The sequence below is a fragment of the Vicia villosa genome, linkage group LG2 (assembly GCF_029867415.1).
Source record: "Vicia villosa cultivar HV-30 ecotype Madison, WI linkage group LG2, Vvil1.0, whole genome shotgun sequence".
NCBI lineage: Eukaryota > Viridiplantae > Streptophyta > Magnoliopsida > Fabales > Fabaceae > Vicia > Vicia villosa.
Genome location: NC_081181.1, coordinates 194910821 through 194928340, shown reverse-complemented (window position 1 = coordinate 194928340; position 17520 = coordinate 194910821). Strand labels below are relative to the sequence as shown.

The window sequence follows — 17520 nt, the reverse complement described above, 5'->3', positions numbered from 1 at the left end:
CATGCACCAAAGAATGACATTAAGAGGAACATTGAGAAGCTCAGGATTGATTTGTTGACAGCTCAGAATAACTTGAGGAATAATAGGCTGGATGGTGCTTTAATTGAAAATATTAAGAGAATTACTGAAGATTTGCTTAAGTGGAATGCTATGGAGGATTCCAAACTAAGACAATTAACTAAAGTGGATTGGCTGAGGAAAGGTGATGACAATACTGCTTTTTTCTATGCTCAATTGAAGGCCAGGCAGAAGAGGAAAACAATTTCTATGCTCAAGAGGGCTGATGGTTCTATAGCTACTAGCCAGGCAGACATAATAAAAGAAGTTATGGAGTTTTATGGTGGATTAATGGGATCTGATAGCCAGGTAAATACATCCATAGATATCCAGGCAATGAGGGCTGGCAAACAACTCAATTGGGATCAGAGGACATACTTGCAAGGGGACATTACCATGAAGGAAATAGATAGTGCTCTTAAAGGTATAGGAGACCTTAAAAGTCCTGGACATGATGGCTATGGTGCAAAATTCTACAAAGCTAGTTGGTCTATTATAAGAACTGATGTGGTGGCAGCAATCCTTGAGTTCTTTGATACTGGGATCATGCATAGTAAATTCAACCAAACAGTGGTGACCTTGATTCCTAAACATGCTTCTGCTAGCACTATCAAGGAGTACAGACCTATAGCAGGTTGTACCACATTCTACAAAATCATAGCAAGAATTCTCACTGCTAGACTTGGTAAGGTTCTTCAAAGCAATGTTAATTTGTGTCAGGCTGCTTTTATCCCTGGGCAGCAGATCCATAACCACATAATGCTTGCTTATGAAGTTATTAAAGGCTATGGAAGGAAGCATGGAACTCTAAGATGTATGATGCAGTTGGACCTCCAGAAAGCCTATGATATGGTAGACTGGAGGGCACTCAATTGTATAATGATGGAGATGGGCTTTCCAAACAGATTTATAGGATGGATCATGTCAACAGTTACTACAGTTTCTTATGTGTTCAATGTAAATGGACAACTGACTAATTCTATGAAGGCTAGTAGAGGGATCAGACAAGGGGATCCCCTATCACCTCTTTTGTTTGTCATAATGATGGAGTACCTCAATAGACTTCTTGTGAAAATGCAGAGAAACCCTACCTTCCACTTTCACTCTAAATGTAAGAAAATTGGCCTGAGTAATCTAATCTTTGCTAATGATATTCTGTTGTTCTGTAGGGGAGACATAGAATCAGTTAGCTTGATGATGCACACTATTAGTACTTTTTCCAACACAACTGGCCTCGTTGTAAACCCTCAAAAGTGCAAGTTATTCTATGGGGGTCTCCAAGGCAATGTTATTGCTGCCATCAGGAATATCACAGGTTTTGAGCTTGGACAGTTGCCTGTGAGATATTTGGGAGTGCCACTGACCTCAAAGAAACTTAGTATCAGCCATTACTTGCCTCTAATTGAAAAGATCCTGGATAGGGTGAGGCACTGGTCCACTAGACTCCTTAGCTATGCAGGGAGATCTCAACTCATACAAAGTGTCTCTAATGCCATAGCTCTTTACTGGTTACAATGCTTTCCAATCCCAAAAGCTGTCCTGCATAAAATTGAGTCTATTTGTAGAAGCTTTCTTTGGACAGGGAAGGATGTGCAGAGTAAGAAAAGCCCGATAGCCTGGAAAACTGTGTGCCAGCCCAAACAGTGTGGAGGCCTCAATATTTTGAATCTCAGTGTTTGGAATCAAGTGACCCTGTTGAAGTGTCTTTGGAATATCCAGAGGAAGGCTGAGAATCTTTGGGTACACTGGATACATGCATATTATCTGAAAGGCCAAGACTTAATGGAGCTAATTCCTAATACTACCTGGTCATGGATGTTTGCTAGTATCATGAAGCAGTGTGGCTCTGTTCCTCATAACCTATGGAATACTATGACTCAGGAGCTGAAATTTCCCATGAAAAGAGTCTATGCTCATCTGCTGAATGCAGAAAGAATTAACTGGAGTCCTCTAATTTGTTCTAACCCAGCTAGACCTCGTGCAATTGTATGTCTATGGATGCAATGTCATGGAAGGCTACCCACAAAAGATAGAATGCTCCGGTTTGGTTTTATTCAAGATAATGTGTGCAGCATGTGTAGACAGGATGTTGAAACAAAGGAGCATATTTTCTTTGAATGTAGTGTCCCCAGAAGCATTTGGTGTTCTATTTTGGAGTGGATTGGCATTCAGCACACCCCTTTGATCTGGATAGATGAACTAAGGTGGGTTATTACTAATTCTAGTAAGAAGGGTTGGCGTGCCAAGATCCTAAAGCTTGCTTTTACTGAAGTGGTTTATGGGATATGGTCCCATCGCAACAACACTATATTTGGTACAAATACTACTGCCAGTCTCCAGGCTATTATAGAATGCATAATCCATAGGAGTTGGATAGATAAAAACATTAGAAACCATATAGCTGATCTACTATTATGATGTATATAATAGGAGTCTAGTTAGTCTTTTTTTGCTTTGCTGGATCCATGTGATCGCTTGCTTTGTAATTGTTTTTGAATTAATGAAAGTTCACCTTTGATTCAAAAAAAAAAAAAAAAATAATAATAATAATAATAATAATAATAATAAGATGAGATTATGAAATCATTAAAAAATAATTAAGCATTTTGCAATTGATCACTCACAATAAAAAATGAAAATAATTATTTTTATTATGTTCAGTAAAATAAACAACTATTTTAAGTAGGTATAGAGCTTAAATTGAAACTAGAGATTTGCAATTTGAAAATCGATATCTGACAGCATATATTTAACCTCATATATATATATATATACACTACGCCAAATTTGGCTTTTAGCAGCACCCCTACGAAAGCGCTTTTAGGAAAAGCGCTGGCATAGGCTTCGCTAAAGACAAAATTAAAAAACACGCTAAAAAAGCGCTCTAATAGTGGGGGGGTATGAAAGCGCTTTTAAGAAGCGCTCTGGTAGGGGGGGGTTATGAGAGCGCTTTTCAAAAGCGCTCTGGTAGGGGGGGGGTACGAAAGCGCTTTACAAAAGCGCTCTGGTAGGTGGGGGGAACGTGGGGGGAACGAAAGCGCTTTTCAAAAGCGCTCTGGTAGGGGTGTTTAATGAGAGCGCTTTTTGTCAAAAGCGCTGGTATAGCCCAGGCTATGAGAGCGCTTTCCAGAAGCGCTTTAGTAGCCTTATTACTAAAATTAAAACCAAAAACACGCTTCTACTGTTTCTCACTTTCTCTCTTTCTTTTTCTCTCTGCACGCGAACCAGAAACCCCACCCCTCACCGTCGTCGGTCCTCCGTCAACCTTATCGGTCCTCCGTCAACCTTATCGGTCCTCCGTCCACCACCATCGCGCGAACTTCTTCTCCTCCGTCCACCACCATCGTTTCGTCTCCGTCTCTTCTCCTCTGGTAGCAACTTGCTTTGCGCCACCCAGGTATCACACTTCTCATAGCTTTTAACAAAACCCTAGATGTATCAATGTATCCTTGTGATTCTGAATTTGATGGAATGCTCTTTTCTTAAGGCCTTTGATATATATATATATATACATAATATTTCTGTTAGCAATTGCCTAGTTCCAGAAACGTGTGATTTTAGGTGATAGGGTTTGTTCCAGAAACTTCTAAGTGATAGGGTTTTGAGTTCTGTTGAACTGTGAAATGGTGGCTGTTGGATTGTTTGGGGTCTGCTTGTATGGTTTTCACAAAATATAAATTTAACCTCTTCTTATCTTTTGAGTTCTGTTCCATAGAGAGGCTCTTATTCTTAATTTGTGGTCTCCATTTATGTCCTTAGCCTCTTCTTATCTTAGTACAATTGAAATTGTGAGTCTCTTGTTATCTTAGTAGAATTGAAATTGTGAGTAAAGTTTCTTGACTGTTGTATAAGATAGTGGAGGAGGTGCAATATTTCTCTACCAATGATGATATATGTAGTGGATTTTGAGGCATGTCGGTATATACATACGTGTAAAGTTATATAACTAGCTAGTGGCATAACCGATGCCCATCATATATTTGGGCATAAAACTGAATATAAATTAAATGATATAAAAATGAATATATAATAGTATCAGTATGAACATAATTAAAAATGAAACATCTCATGAAACAGAGACCAGCACTAAAATCATACCATTCCCTCCATATGCCATAAAACTCACATTACAGACAGTTTTTCATTCATTAGAATTCACATGAAGTTATCCTACAATATTTCTTAATTTAGTGAAAAGGTAGTTACTACGAAGTTTCTAAGAAATAGCGCAGTTTCTAACTGTTACTACGAACTATTTGATGAATACATATCTGGAAGTTTGAGATGGACAATACTGCACCAAACAGTATTATGCATATATATAAACTATATAATATATAATATATATTATATATTATATACTTTTATTTATATATAATAACAACAACAATAACCCTAGCTAGTACATACATAGCTATATAGATTTTGGAATTTGATAAAATATATATTATATACTTTTATTTAACTGCATCATGAGCTATTCACCCATTCTTATTATAATCATACATTGAATTGAATTTCTTGTATAGGTCTGACTGGATTGATAACTTTGGATCTCTTTGGAGCTCGTATCATTGACTCTGGTACTACATATTTAGGAGTATGTACACACATCAAACTATTGTTGATTTCCTTTGTTCAATCGATTTTGTCTTGGTGGTTACTAACTTTGTGAATTTGCTATAGGGGTAACTTGTGTATAGTGAAAGTTTGATCGTTTCCCAGCCTAGTTCGACGTTTGGCGTTTTCTTGAGTTCGGTAACATCCGAGGTAAATTTCTTTCTCAAATTACTGGTATTATGATGAATTTGTCTGAAATTGTGTGATTATATATGTTACGTTTTATTGCTTCGGATTCATTTCGTTTATACTTTGCGTTTTGACAGAAACACATTAGTTTTATGTGTTTAGAGAGTTAATATAGGAGGTACTTACTAACTTTGTGAATTGAATTCGCCATAGGGGTTACTTGTGAAGAGTGGAAGTTTGACCGTTGTTGTTTAGCTTAATTAAGACATGGATAAGACATGGATGAATTCAAACCGATTGTCGAAAGAGTACGAGAAAGGGGTATGGGAATTTGTTGAGTTTGCGGTTGCGAACTCCAAAGACCCGCTTCGAATGCCGTGTCCTTGCTTGGGTTGCTGTTATGCCGGGGGTAAGGTTAACGGGAATCAGTTGGGATCTCATTTACTACGGTTTGGAATTGATAGAAGTTATACATGTTGGACAATGCATGGTGAGAAAAGTACCGGGAATGCTGGGTCGAGGTGTAATAGGAAGTATGCTTCAAACGACGATTGCACAGACACATACGATTGTGATCGTGTCGAAGAGATTGCAGAAGCGCTGGAAGAAGATCTAGCGGATTGTCCCAAAATGTTTGAGAGGTTGGTAAGCGATGCAGAGAAACCGTTGTATGATGGTTGTTCAAAATTCACAAGATTGTCTGCGGTGTTAAAGTTGTACAACTTAAAGGCGGACAATGGATGGTCGGATAAAAGTTTCACAGAGTTATTAGCCCTTATGAAAGATATGCTACCAGAGGATAATGTTCTTCCCAATCGAACGTATGAAGCCAAAAAGATGTTGTCTTCTATTGGAATGAGCTATGATAAGATACACGCATGTCCAAACGATTGCGTTTTGTTTCGAAACGAGTATGCAGCGTTGAATGAGTGTCCTAAATGTGGTGCCCCTCGATATAAGAAAAAGTTGTCTCCTGCTAAAGTCTTATGGTATTTTCCTATAATTCCGAGATTTAGACGCATGTATCGTAGTGAGACCGATTCAAGACACTTGACTTGGCATGCAGATGAAAGAATTATTGATGGAAAGTTGCGACATCCGGCAGACTCACCACAATGGAGTAAAGTTGATACTGAATATCCTGAATTTGGAAAAGAAGCAAGAAACCTTCGGTTGTCATTGTCTACTGATGGAATGAACCCGCATGGTATTCAAAGTATCTCGCATAGCACATGGCCTGTGATTCTTATGATTTATAACTTACCTCCGTGGCTATGTATGAAGCGTAAGTACATGATGTTATCTATGCTAATTTCTGGGCCTAAACAACCAGGGAATGACATAGACGTATACTTGGCACCCTTAATCGAAGATTTAAAGTTTTTGTGGGAGAGAGGTGTGGAGGTTTACGATGGGTATAGGAAAGAAAGTTTCAACTTGAGGGCGATGTTGTTTGGAACAATTAATGATTTTCCAGCATACGGAAATCTATCCGGGTACAACAACAAGGGTCAAAAGGCGTGTCCTGTTTGTGAAGATGAAACCGATACGACACGATTGGCGCTTTGTCAGAAGAATGTCTTTCTCGGCCATCGTAGATTCTTAAATTCTAATCATCACTACCGTGGGTGGAGAAAAGCATTCAATGGAGAGGCCGAACATCGTACAGCCCCGCCTTTTTTGTCAGGTGATCAAATTTTTGAAAAGGTGAAAGATGTGAGCACTCAGTTTGGCAAGCCTTTTGCACATTCAATTGTCAAGGGTGGGTGGAAGAAGAAGTCAATTTTCTTTGAACTTCCATATTGGAAGTCGTTGTACGTAAGACATTTCCTGGATGTTATGCATATTGAAAAAAATGTATTTGACAGCGTTATAGGTACGCTACTCAATATACAAGGAAAGTCTAAGGATGGCGTTAACATAAGGAATGACATGGTAAACATGGGGATGAGAACTGAATTGGGGCCCGTGACGAAAGGAAGACGAACATATCTGCCACCTGCTGTTTACACTCTATCTAGAAAGGAGAAGAAAACATTGTGTAAGTTCCTCAGTGAAGTAAAAGTTCCAGAAGGCTACTCTTCAGATATTAGAAGACTTGTGTCCATGAAAGACCTCAAGTTAAAGAGTTTGAAGACGCATGATTGCCATGTTATAATGGAACATTTTTTACCAATAGGTATACGTTCTATTCTGCCAGAAAAAGTAAGAAGCGCAATAACTAAGCTGTGTTTCTTCTTCAGGTCTATTTGCAGTAAGGTGGTCGATCCCGCGATCTTACCAACATTGCAAAATGAGATAGTTGTTACTTTATGTGATCTTGAAATGTATTTTCCTCCCTCGTTTTTTGACATAATGGTTCATCTAGTCGTTCATCTTGTGAAAGAGACACAACTGTGCGGACCAGCTTATATGAGATGGATGTACCCTGCTGAACGTTATATGAAAATATTAAAAGGGTACGTGAAAAACAGAAGTCGACCGGAGGGTTGTATTGCCGAGCGATACGTTGCTGAAGAAGCGGTTGAGTTTTGTACTGAATATCTGTCAAATGTTCAATCAATTGGACTCCCCAAATCTCATATTGTCGAAAAAAAAGAAGGAAAAAGGCTAATTGGAAATAAAGTTGTGACAGTATCAATGGTCGAACGGGATCAAGTGCACTTGTATGTTCTGCACAATGAGATTGAGGTTGAGCCGTTTGTTGAAATGCACAAAGTTGTTCTCCGAGATTTAAATCCAAATAGAAATGAGAACTGGATAGTACGAGAGCACAATCGAAGTTTCATACCGTGGTTTAGAGATCATATTTATTCAAAGTATCGTTCAGATCCTGCTTCAGTAACAGAAAGGTTGAGATGTTTAGCCTATGGTCCATCTGTAATTGTACTTTCTTATAGCGCATACGCAATTAATGGATACACATTTTATACCAAAGAACAGGATGATAAAAGTACTATGCAAAATAGTGGTGTTACCTTGGTAGCTGAAGCTATGCACATATCAAGTGCGAATGACTTAAATCCGAAATTTGCAAATTTGTCATATTTTGGGGTTATCGAGCGCATTTTGGTGTTTGATTACGCGAAGTTTCAGATTCCTGTATTTGGTTGCAAGTGGGTTGAAAATAATAGTGGCGTACGAATGGATAAGTCAGGATTTTTGCAAGTGGATCTCAATAGGGTAGGGTACAAAGATGAGCCTTTCATTCTAGCCTCTCAAGCTAAACAAGTGTTCTATGTCAATGATCCGACAAGTACGAAATGGTCTATAGTGCTTTTATCTAACAAAATAGTTGATGAAAAAATTGAAGATCAAGGTGATATTGGTGTTGGCATTGAATCTTGTACAAGAAACGATCAAAATGAGAATGAATCTTGTATTAGAAATGATCATAATGAGGGTATTTGGATCAATCCAACCGTCCGCATTGTTAAGAGACGCGTAGTACACAAACCTACCAAGAAAAGAAAGAGACGTTAGTGATAAAGGTAATAGTATACATAGTCCGACTAATTTGTTTTATTCAATTTGGTGCATATTCTCGTTTTGTACATAACTTTTGAACCATGTATCCGCTTGTTGACTTCTTTACATGTAACTATACTATTTTGACGATTCCGGAGCTGCTCATGCACTTATATTTACATTTCGGGACTATTTTTTTATCGGTTTTGCTTCTGCCCGTAATCAAAAGTCGGGCTTAGGGTCTGAATTTCGGAAAACCGACTTTGTTTTTGAGTCCGTGGCGACGTTTTACCATAGCCATGTAAATTTCGTTCAATTCCGATAACTTTCTTTTTTTACGCTTATTTTGATTTGTACCGATTTCGTTTCCGATTTACTTGTACATGCATGGTTTGACTTCCATTTGACTTGTATAGATTGTTAGCTTATTAATAGTGTACTAATGTGCTTTAGTTTGTTTGATACAGGTTCAATGGCTTCAGATAGAGATGCTCCACCTGAAAACCCACCTGAAAACTTACAAGAAAACTCACAAGAAAGAGTTGCTTCGGATACAAATGCTCCACCTGATACTGAAGCAAAAGAGGTTGCACGAGGCATCACTATTATGAGGGATATCATACGACATAGAGACCAAGGATTAGTATACCGATTGGAATGGAATTTTGATAAACAACCAATTGGTCCTAATTCTGCAAAGTTGACAAGTTATATTGGTACACTTGTCCGTATGCATATTCCAGTCTCCATAGCTACCTGGAAATCGAAGACGAAAAATTTAGAATTGGAGGAGAAAAAACAAGCGATTTGGGAAGAGCTTCAGGTATATATCATATATGGTTAATTGTTGTTATTATCTTGACGATAAATTGTTTAAATTATTTATACTAACACACTATGCGTACGTTTTTTTGCAGAGGACTTTTGAGATACCAGATGAACGTAAAAGCTACATACTTAGTTTGGCCGGCAAGAGATATAGAGGGTGGAAAAGTTTTTTGACAAACACCTATCTTAAGGATAAAGATGGAAAATTTCTTGAAGATGCACCGGGACGGCCAACAAAGTATGCGACCTTCATTGATGAAGCAGATTGGGCTGAGTTTGTAAAGCAAAGAGATGAAGCTTTTTAGAAAAAGAGTGCCACGAATAGGGAGAGAGCATCCAAACCCGCGTATCCATACAAAAAAGGGCGTTTGGGATATGCACGCTTAGAGGATAAAATTGTAAGTAAATAGAAATTCGATTTAATTAATTGTCTACATGTGCATGTTTTAATTGACGATTTTATCGTTTGTGTCAATGCATAGTTGGAGGAGACTAAAAGTGAGGAAGCTTCACTTCCTGTACATGTGTTGTGGAAGGAAGCTCGTGTGGGCAAGAATCACGCTGTCGATCCCGATGTTCAGAGAGTTTATACTGAATGTGTAAGTATAATACTGTGTCTTTAATTAAATCAAATGTTTTTTAATATATAAATGACTTTTTATCTCCACTAATAATTATTTAAATGTAAATGAATTACAGGAGACCTTGTCGCAATCGGCATCCACCGGTGAGGAGAGCGTACTTAGTAGAGTACTAGATGCTCCCGAGTATCCCGGTCGGGTGAGGGGTAAGGGTCATGGTGTGACTCCAACCTCTTTTTATAAGAGTTCTAGGAGAAGATCAAATCTTACCAATGAAGAAGTGTTGCAAAAGTTGCAGGAATTGCAAGCACAGGTCTCTGAATTGCAAAGAGACAAAGATATGTATATGAGAGAAAAGTGCAACACTTCATCGGTGAGAGAAACTAGTGATAAGGCTAGTATCAACTATCAAAAGAAATTTCCCGAGGTAATTATAAGTTTTTTTCCTTACAAACTGTTCTATTTTATTAATGATAATGACTTTATATTTACTTTTGGTTTAGGGCATTTCATCTTGCCAACTATACTTATCGGAACCGAATTATCGACTAGTTGGCAAGGGAAAAGTGCACAACACTTCGGGAGATTTACTTCACCACAGACCGCTCCCGGATGGACACCTGAAAGTATCGGTGGATGTTGTATTAGATCGTGATGCGATTCTACCGGTACCTGACATGGTCTCAGAGACGACATTGCTGCGAGATGCAATAGGATCGTTTGTTGCATGGCCCTCGGAGCTCATTACCATTAGTGATGAGGTAAATTGAAAACGATTATGAATCATTTAGTTTTCGAATGTCAATTCTAAACCGTTTATTAATTATGTTTTACATTTTATTTTTAGACTGCTCCTATAAAACCCGCAATTAAGGGTAAAGGGATTTTACAGGAGGAGGAGTCTGTTGCATCGCTAAAAGAGGTACATTTAAAGTGTTAATATATAATCTGAATCAAAATATGCATGATTTTATATTTTACCTAACTTATATGATTTTTAGGCATCCGCTCGGGAGTCACAACAAGTGACGCAGCAGGTTCGTAGCGTACCACCCAGTGGTCCTCCGAAGCAAGCGGCAAGAAAAGGCGGTGCTTTTGTGCCTCGATACCGGGCGACACTCGCAACAATGGTTGATATGTCCGATATGAAGGATGGTGCTTTACGGGAAATCGATATGGATGAAAGTGTCTTCGGTATTGAGTTCAAGTCACATATTACAATTGACGACTTGCAAGAGATTTTTGACCAGGATCAACTAGGCGTCAGTAATATGCAATCATACATCCGGTAATATTCACTCATCCGATATATTATTTAATTAGTCCCACAATATAATTTATTTACACTTTTCAATAAAAAGAATCTAATGTTTATTATGTTTTTATTTAAGGTTGTTGTATGACAGAGTGTTGCGCGGGACTGCATTGTCTAACAGATTCCGGTTCGTGTCTTCCGCCCATTGCAGCGGAATGGAAATTGTTTCGGATCCGGAATCTGTTAGACAGCGCTTAGTCGATAGATTCATGTCCACCGGCAATACAGAATGTCTGCATCTTTGGGCGTATAATACCCGACCAGTAGGGTTAGTTTCTCATTCTTTATTCATCTAATCTCTGTTTCTTTAGTGTATAGCAATATTTTCATATAACCTATTGTTTTAATTTATAGAGCACACTGGTTGCTGCTTGCTATCAACCCGATAAGGGAAGTCGTGTATTATCTGAATTCGGTAAAGGGTGAATGGACCAATTATCCGGCCATGAAGGAAATCGTTGATTTGTAAGTGGGATCGTTCTAAATATATATTCGTGTATATTTATATATTTACTTATTTGTGGGATTGATCTAAACATATGCTTTTATATATTTGTTAATTAGATCAATACAAGTATTCCGTAGTCAACGGGACGCACAGGTATCCCGGACTAAATCAAACAACATCACCTGGATCGAAGTGCAGGTACATTACTTTTCACAAATTTGCTTATAATATTTATGCTACTTGGTAAAACAAGACAACTTATATAGAATCTTATTTGTTTTTCTATGTAGTGTCCGATACAGCGTAACAGTTCAGACTGCGGATACTTTGTATTGAGGTTTATGAAAGAAATCATTCAGGCGAATCAATTAGAGATTCCTCCCACGGTATAAAGTTATAACTTAAGATAATTTCATATAATTTATTACATTTACCTAAATATATTATTCATATTATGTTTTTGTTTTATAGTACCTTGACGAATTCCGTGCTGCTGGGTACTCGAAGCTAAAGTTAGAAGAAATCAAAGAGGAATTGTGTCAATTTTATATTAAGCAATTTTTCATGCAGATTTGAACTATAATATTGTTGATTTTGTAATGATGTATATATATAATTTTGTAATGATGTATATATATAATTTTGGATATTATAATGGTATATATTAGTATATATATTGTCTTACTGATGGCTGAAATAATATAGTCGAAAATATATTACAGGTCGAAAATATATTACAGGTCGAAAATATTACAGGTCGAAAACATTACAGGTCGACTGGGAGGATTAAATTATAGGCTGCACATAAAAATACCTCATTTAGCAACTACAACGCTTCTAAAAAGCGCTCTTAAAGGTCCACATACTAGAGCGCTTCTTAGTAAAAGCGCTGGCAAAGACCAGTAAAAAAGCAAAAAAAAACTAAAAAATTACGCAGCATACAAAAGCGCTTTGGGAAAAGCGCTCTGGTAGGCCCCCCTATGAGAGCGCTTTGTCTGGAAAAAGCGCTCTCATAGGGGGGCCTACCAGAGCGCTTTTCCAAAAGCGCTTTTGTATGCTGCGTAATTTTTTAATTTTTTTTGCTTTTTTACTGGTCTTTGCCAGCGCTTTTACTAAGAAGCGCTCTTAAAGGGGGGTCTACCAGAGCGCTTTTTCCAGGAAAGCGCTCTTATAGGGGGTCCTACCAGAGCGCTTTTTCCAGGAAAGCGCTCTTAAAGGGGGGGTCTACCAGAGCGCTTTTAAAAGCGCTTTCGTAGCCTACGCCAGCGCTGGCTTTGGCAGCGCTTTAAAGCGCTGTTAAAGGCCAAAAAAAGCGCTGTGAAAGCCCTTGTACGGCGTAGTGATATATATATATATATATATATATATATATATATATGTATATATATATATAAAATAAATTTTTAGTCCTTATAAATATAATGTTAATAGTGTAGCTAAACCCTAACAGAAATAACTAACTTAGAGTTAGTTATTTCATTGTAAAAAGTTAGTTACACAATAGGCTTGATATATAAGGAACTATGCTCGTTGTAACAAATTTGAGATTGATGAATAAAGTTTCTTTTCACTCTTATGTTAGCTATCTTCTACTTTCTTTTCTGCAAGTCATAGTTATGCTCCATTGTTGTGCAGCACGATTTGCTCAAGCTATGCATTCTCACATGTTATCATCGACCTATGGCTGTTTCCTTTTTCTCCCACTGTGATTGCTACTCATCAATCTCCTTGTGGTTTACTTTTCTTCCTTATCGTTTCTTGATCTTCTTATCTTTCTGTTTTTTCTTCTTCCACCCATGGCTTCTCCGATTGGCAACAATGGCGGATCCAGTCAAAAGAGTTATCAAACTAACAGAAAATAAACTAATCCTAATCATAAAACTAAACTAGTTAGCATACACAAATCCAAAATCCAAAAATCTAAAATTCGTAACAAGTGATTTAATAAAGGTAAAAGGTAAACAATTTAAATAAGTTAAAATCGATTTATAAATTTAAATTTGATTAATTGAATTGTTTATAATATGTGATTCAGTTTAATAACCATTTAAATGGTTTACGTTTTTTTTGGTTCAGTGCAATTCAATTTAAATATATGGTCCAATTAACCATATTTTTTCACACCCCTAACTAGACTATGATAGATCATAATACATAGATCATCATAAGTCATTATCTATACCTACTCAAGCACTCCAATCTTGCACACCTTATACTTAAGAGATTGTGGATTATCATGAGATTGTGGATTTTCATGAATCTTGCCGAAAGCTCAATGTATGAACATCTCTTAAATAAAAAAATGACATGAGTGTTCACTTACTCAATCAAAGCCTCCAAATCCAAAAGCATGCTCAAAATGGAGGGCGTGTGCACAAAAGTTATTAGAAAATAATTTTGAAAGTAAATACAAAACCAACTCGACTACATAAATTTTATATTTTTTTTAAGTAGAAAGTAGATATCTTTTGCGCGCAACTGCAGATAATAATCCCTCGAGCTGGATAGAACTATAATAGATGGTAAAACTCTTCCTAAAAAAATTGGGTTAAATAAGTTTTTGGTCCCTATAAATATCGTAGTTTTATTTTTAGTCCTTCCTTAGTTTTGGCAACGGTTTTAATTGGTTTTGGCAACGGTTTTTTTTGTAAAAACAGTTGCCTAAAGGCAGGGAGGACTAAAAATGAAAACTGCAATATTTATAGGGACCAAAAACTTATTTAACCCAAAAAAATTTAATACTACTGTAAACCTAAAACTTCTAAGTAAGTTGAAAGAGCTCCGCTAAATTTTTCTATTAATGGTCATATAGTGCCACCATTTTTTTTTTGAAACATAGCAAGGCACCTGCCCCTATACTAGTGAACATGGCTCCGTCATTGGATAAGATAAGAAAGGAACAATTACATTGTATCAAAAACAATTAAATAAGTGAGAAACACTACATATTCATTCAAAATTTTAAGGTATTCGATAGATCTGATCTTCTCACTTATAAAAGGTTCTAACCTCTATTTTTTCAATCATATTGAGATTTCTAAATTTTATATATATATATATATATATATATATATATATATATATATATATATATATATATATATATATATATATATATATATATATATATATATATATATATATATATATATATATATATATATGAGGAAGGATCAAATTACACCCGAAGAGTTACACCACGAGTTACACTCGTTCAATAACTACATCTCGAAATAATATTTTTTAAATTCAACCGTTGGATTGAAACATAATATCATATAGATCATACCTATAAGTTTGAGCTTAATCTATAATGATTTACTATATCATCAAGATATCCAAAGATTAACGTCAAAATGAGCTTTCATATAACGTTAATTTTGATGTTATTCAATGACATAGTAAATCATTATAGATTAAGCTCAAACTTTATAGGAATGATCTATATGATATTATGTTTCAATCCAACGGTTGAATTTAAAAAATATTATTTCGAGATGTAGTTATTGAACGAGTGTAACTCGTGGTGTAACTCTTCGGGTGTAATTTGATCCCTCCTCTATATGAGGAAGGATCAAATTACACCCGAAGAGTTACACCACGAGTTACACTCGTTCAATAACTACATCTCGAAATAATATTTTTTAAATTCAACCGTTGGATTGAAACATAATATCATATAGATCATACCTATAAGTTTGAGCTTAATCTATAATGATTTACTATATCATCAAGATATCCAAAGATTAACGTCAAAATGAGCTTTCATATAACGTTAATTTTGATGTTATTCAATGACATAGTAAATCATTATAGATTAAGCTCAAACTTTATAGGAATGATCTATATGATATTATGTTTCAATCCAACGGTTGAATTTAAAAAATATTATTTCGAGATGTAGTTATTGAACGAGTGTAACTCGTGGTGTAACTCTTCGGGTGTAATTTGATCCCTCCTCTATATATATATATATATATATATATATATATATATATATATATATATATATATATATATATATATATATATATATATATATATATATATATAATGAATTCTTAAGCAAAATGGAAGATATGTTTAACTTATTTATTTTTATGCAAAACACAAAACCTTTGACGAAAAGAAGTTTGCACCAATGTCTACTCAGAGTCTATGAGAACCAGACAAAAAGTAACGTTATTATCTGCTGATGATCCAGCTGGAACAAGAAGACAAGACATATGAGATATCCTTTGCTGACGTTCTTCCCACATAACAAGTCAGCCATGCACTCACAAAAATATTTCATGTCGTGGGTAAGGGTAATAGATGATATACAGCGTTTTTCAACTTAATTACAAGTGGGGGTGGCATATTAAAAAGGATCTAAAAATAAGAATATGAAAGTCAATCATTTGTGGAAGGTGGATAAAATATGTACATGTTGTTGATAATGTTGTACTCTTTAATTTCATAGTATTGGGTTACGAGAGAGTTCATGGGTGAGTTATGGGTCCCTTCAATCATGTATCTTACATTGAACTTTGAACAATTATATAAACATATGTTTGGTTATGAGATTAAGAAAATAGATTTTAATTAAGTGTATGTTTGATTTAGTTTTAAGAAGAGCTAAAAGTAACTTTTGAGGGGTAGTATAAATTCTGAAATGATTGTAAGATGTTTGGTTTGGTTCTTCTAAAGTAGAATAGACTCTCCCTTCATAATATTTATCATAAAATTTATTGTTCAACTCACATTTACATAAATATACTCAAACATAAATCACTTTACATCAAACTCACTTTTAATTAAAATCAATTCTACAAAATAATTTTCTCAAAATCAATTCTTCTCCCTGCAAAACTAAACATACATTAAATTGTTTCAGGTATTATTGTTTATGTTTAAAAAGTGACTTAAATATAAAGTAATTTATGTTTAAATAATTTGTTGCAAAAGTGATTGAACAATATATTTATAGTAAAATTCACATTTAATCCAAAAACTATTAATTTTTATTTTAAATAAAAAATGTTCTGAAAAATATAATTAATTTTATTTGAGATCAACAAATATGTCACAATCAACTTTAGACATTTAGAATCAATTCGGTATACTCCAAACATGAAACTAAGATTAAAAGTGACTTAAAATGATTTATGGTTAAACAATTTTCTACAAAAATGGATTGAATAGTAAATTTTGGTATAAAAATTATGTTTATACTAAAAAAAACTATAAATTTTAACTTTTAAGCATAATTATCTCTACTCGAGAGCAACTAAACATGTAAAAATCAATTTTATATTCATAACCAATTTTGGGTGCTCAAAACTTGAAACCAAATATACACAAAAAATGTGTTTGAATGAGATAATTGATAATTTTAAAAAAAAAATTAAAATTTTAAACAATTTAAATAATTTAATTGAAATTCATTCATTTTTAAATTTTTTTGTTTAGATAAAGTATTAAAATGATTCATTGTTAAATTTTTGGGATCATTTTCATAAATTTTAAAAAATTTGGGGCAAATTTAAAATATGAAAATAGGGACTAATTTGAAATTTTCAAAATTTTTAAAAGGACTAATTTGTAAAATTTGAAAATTATTAGGGACTTATTTGTAATTTTTGGGGTGAATTCGAAATTTTTATAAAATATGAGGATCATCTTTCAAAATTTGAAAAAAATAATAATCAACAATTTAATATTTACATTATATAGAATGAATGAGCAATTCAAATTCTTTACTTTTTGACGTCATTTGATATGACTTAAATTTAAGTTGAATAAAATATTTCATAAATTTATATTATTTTAACAATTCTTCATATTCTTCTATCCAAACAATGAATTTTGATCAAATCATTTAAATTTTCTCAAAAATTTATTTTTTTTCTCATTAAAATTCATCATCTAAACACACTCCGTATGTTTGGTTCTACAGAGAAAAAAATTGATTTTAAATGAATTCACCTATAAAATTGATTTTGATTAAAAGTCAATTGATTGTAAAGTGATTTATATTTGAATAATTTGATGCGAAATTCTGTTGAACAATAAATTTTAATGTAAAAATTAAG

The 17520-nt window shown here is 34.7% G+C and overlaps 1 protein-coding gene across 1 annotated transcript; it reads left to right on the top strand.

Moving 5' to 3' along the window:
* Positions 1-3348: 3348 nt before the first annotated feature.
* LOC131647815 (uncharacterized) lies at positions 3349-12097 on the top strand. Its single transcript, XM_058917641.1, has 7 exons — positions 3349-3454; positions 10835-10971; positions 11075-11266; positions 11353-11463; positions 11563-11644; positions 11737-11832; positions 11918-12097. Exons 2-7 carry the CDS (start codon positions 10859-10861, stop codon positions 12020-12022), a joined length of 699 nt encoding a protein of 232 aa, XP_058773624.1. The 5' UTR covers positions 3349-3454; positions 10835-10858; the 3' UTR covers positions 12023-12097.
* The last annotated feature ends 5423 nt before the right edge of the window (positions 12098-17520 follow it).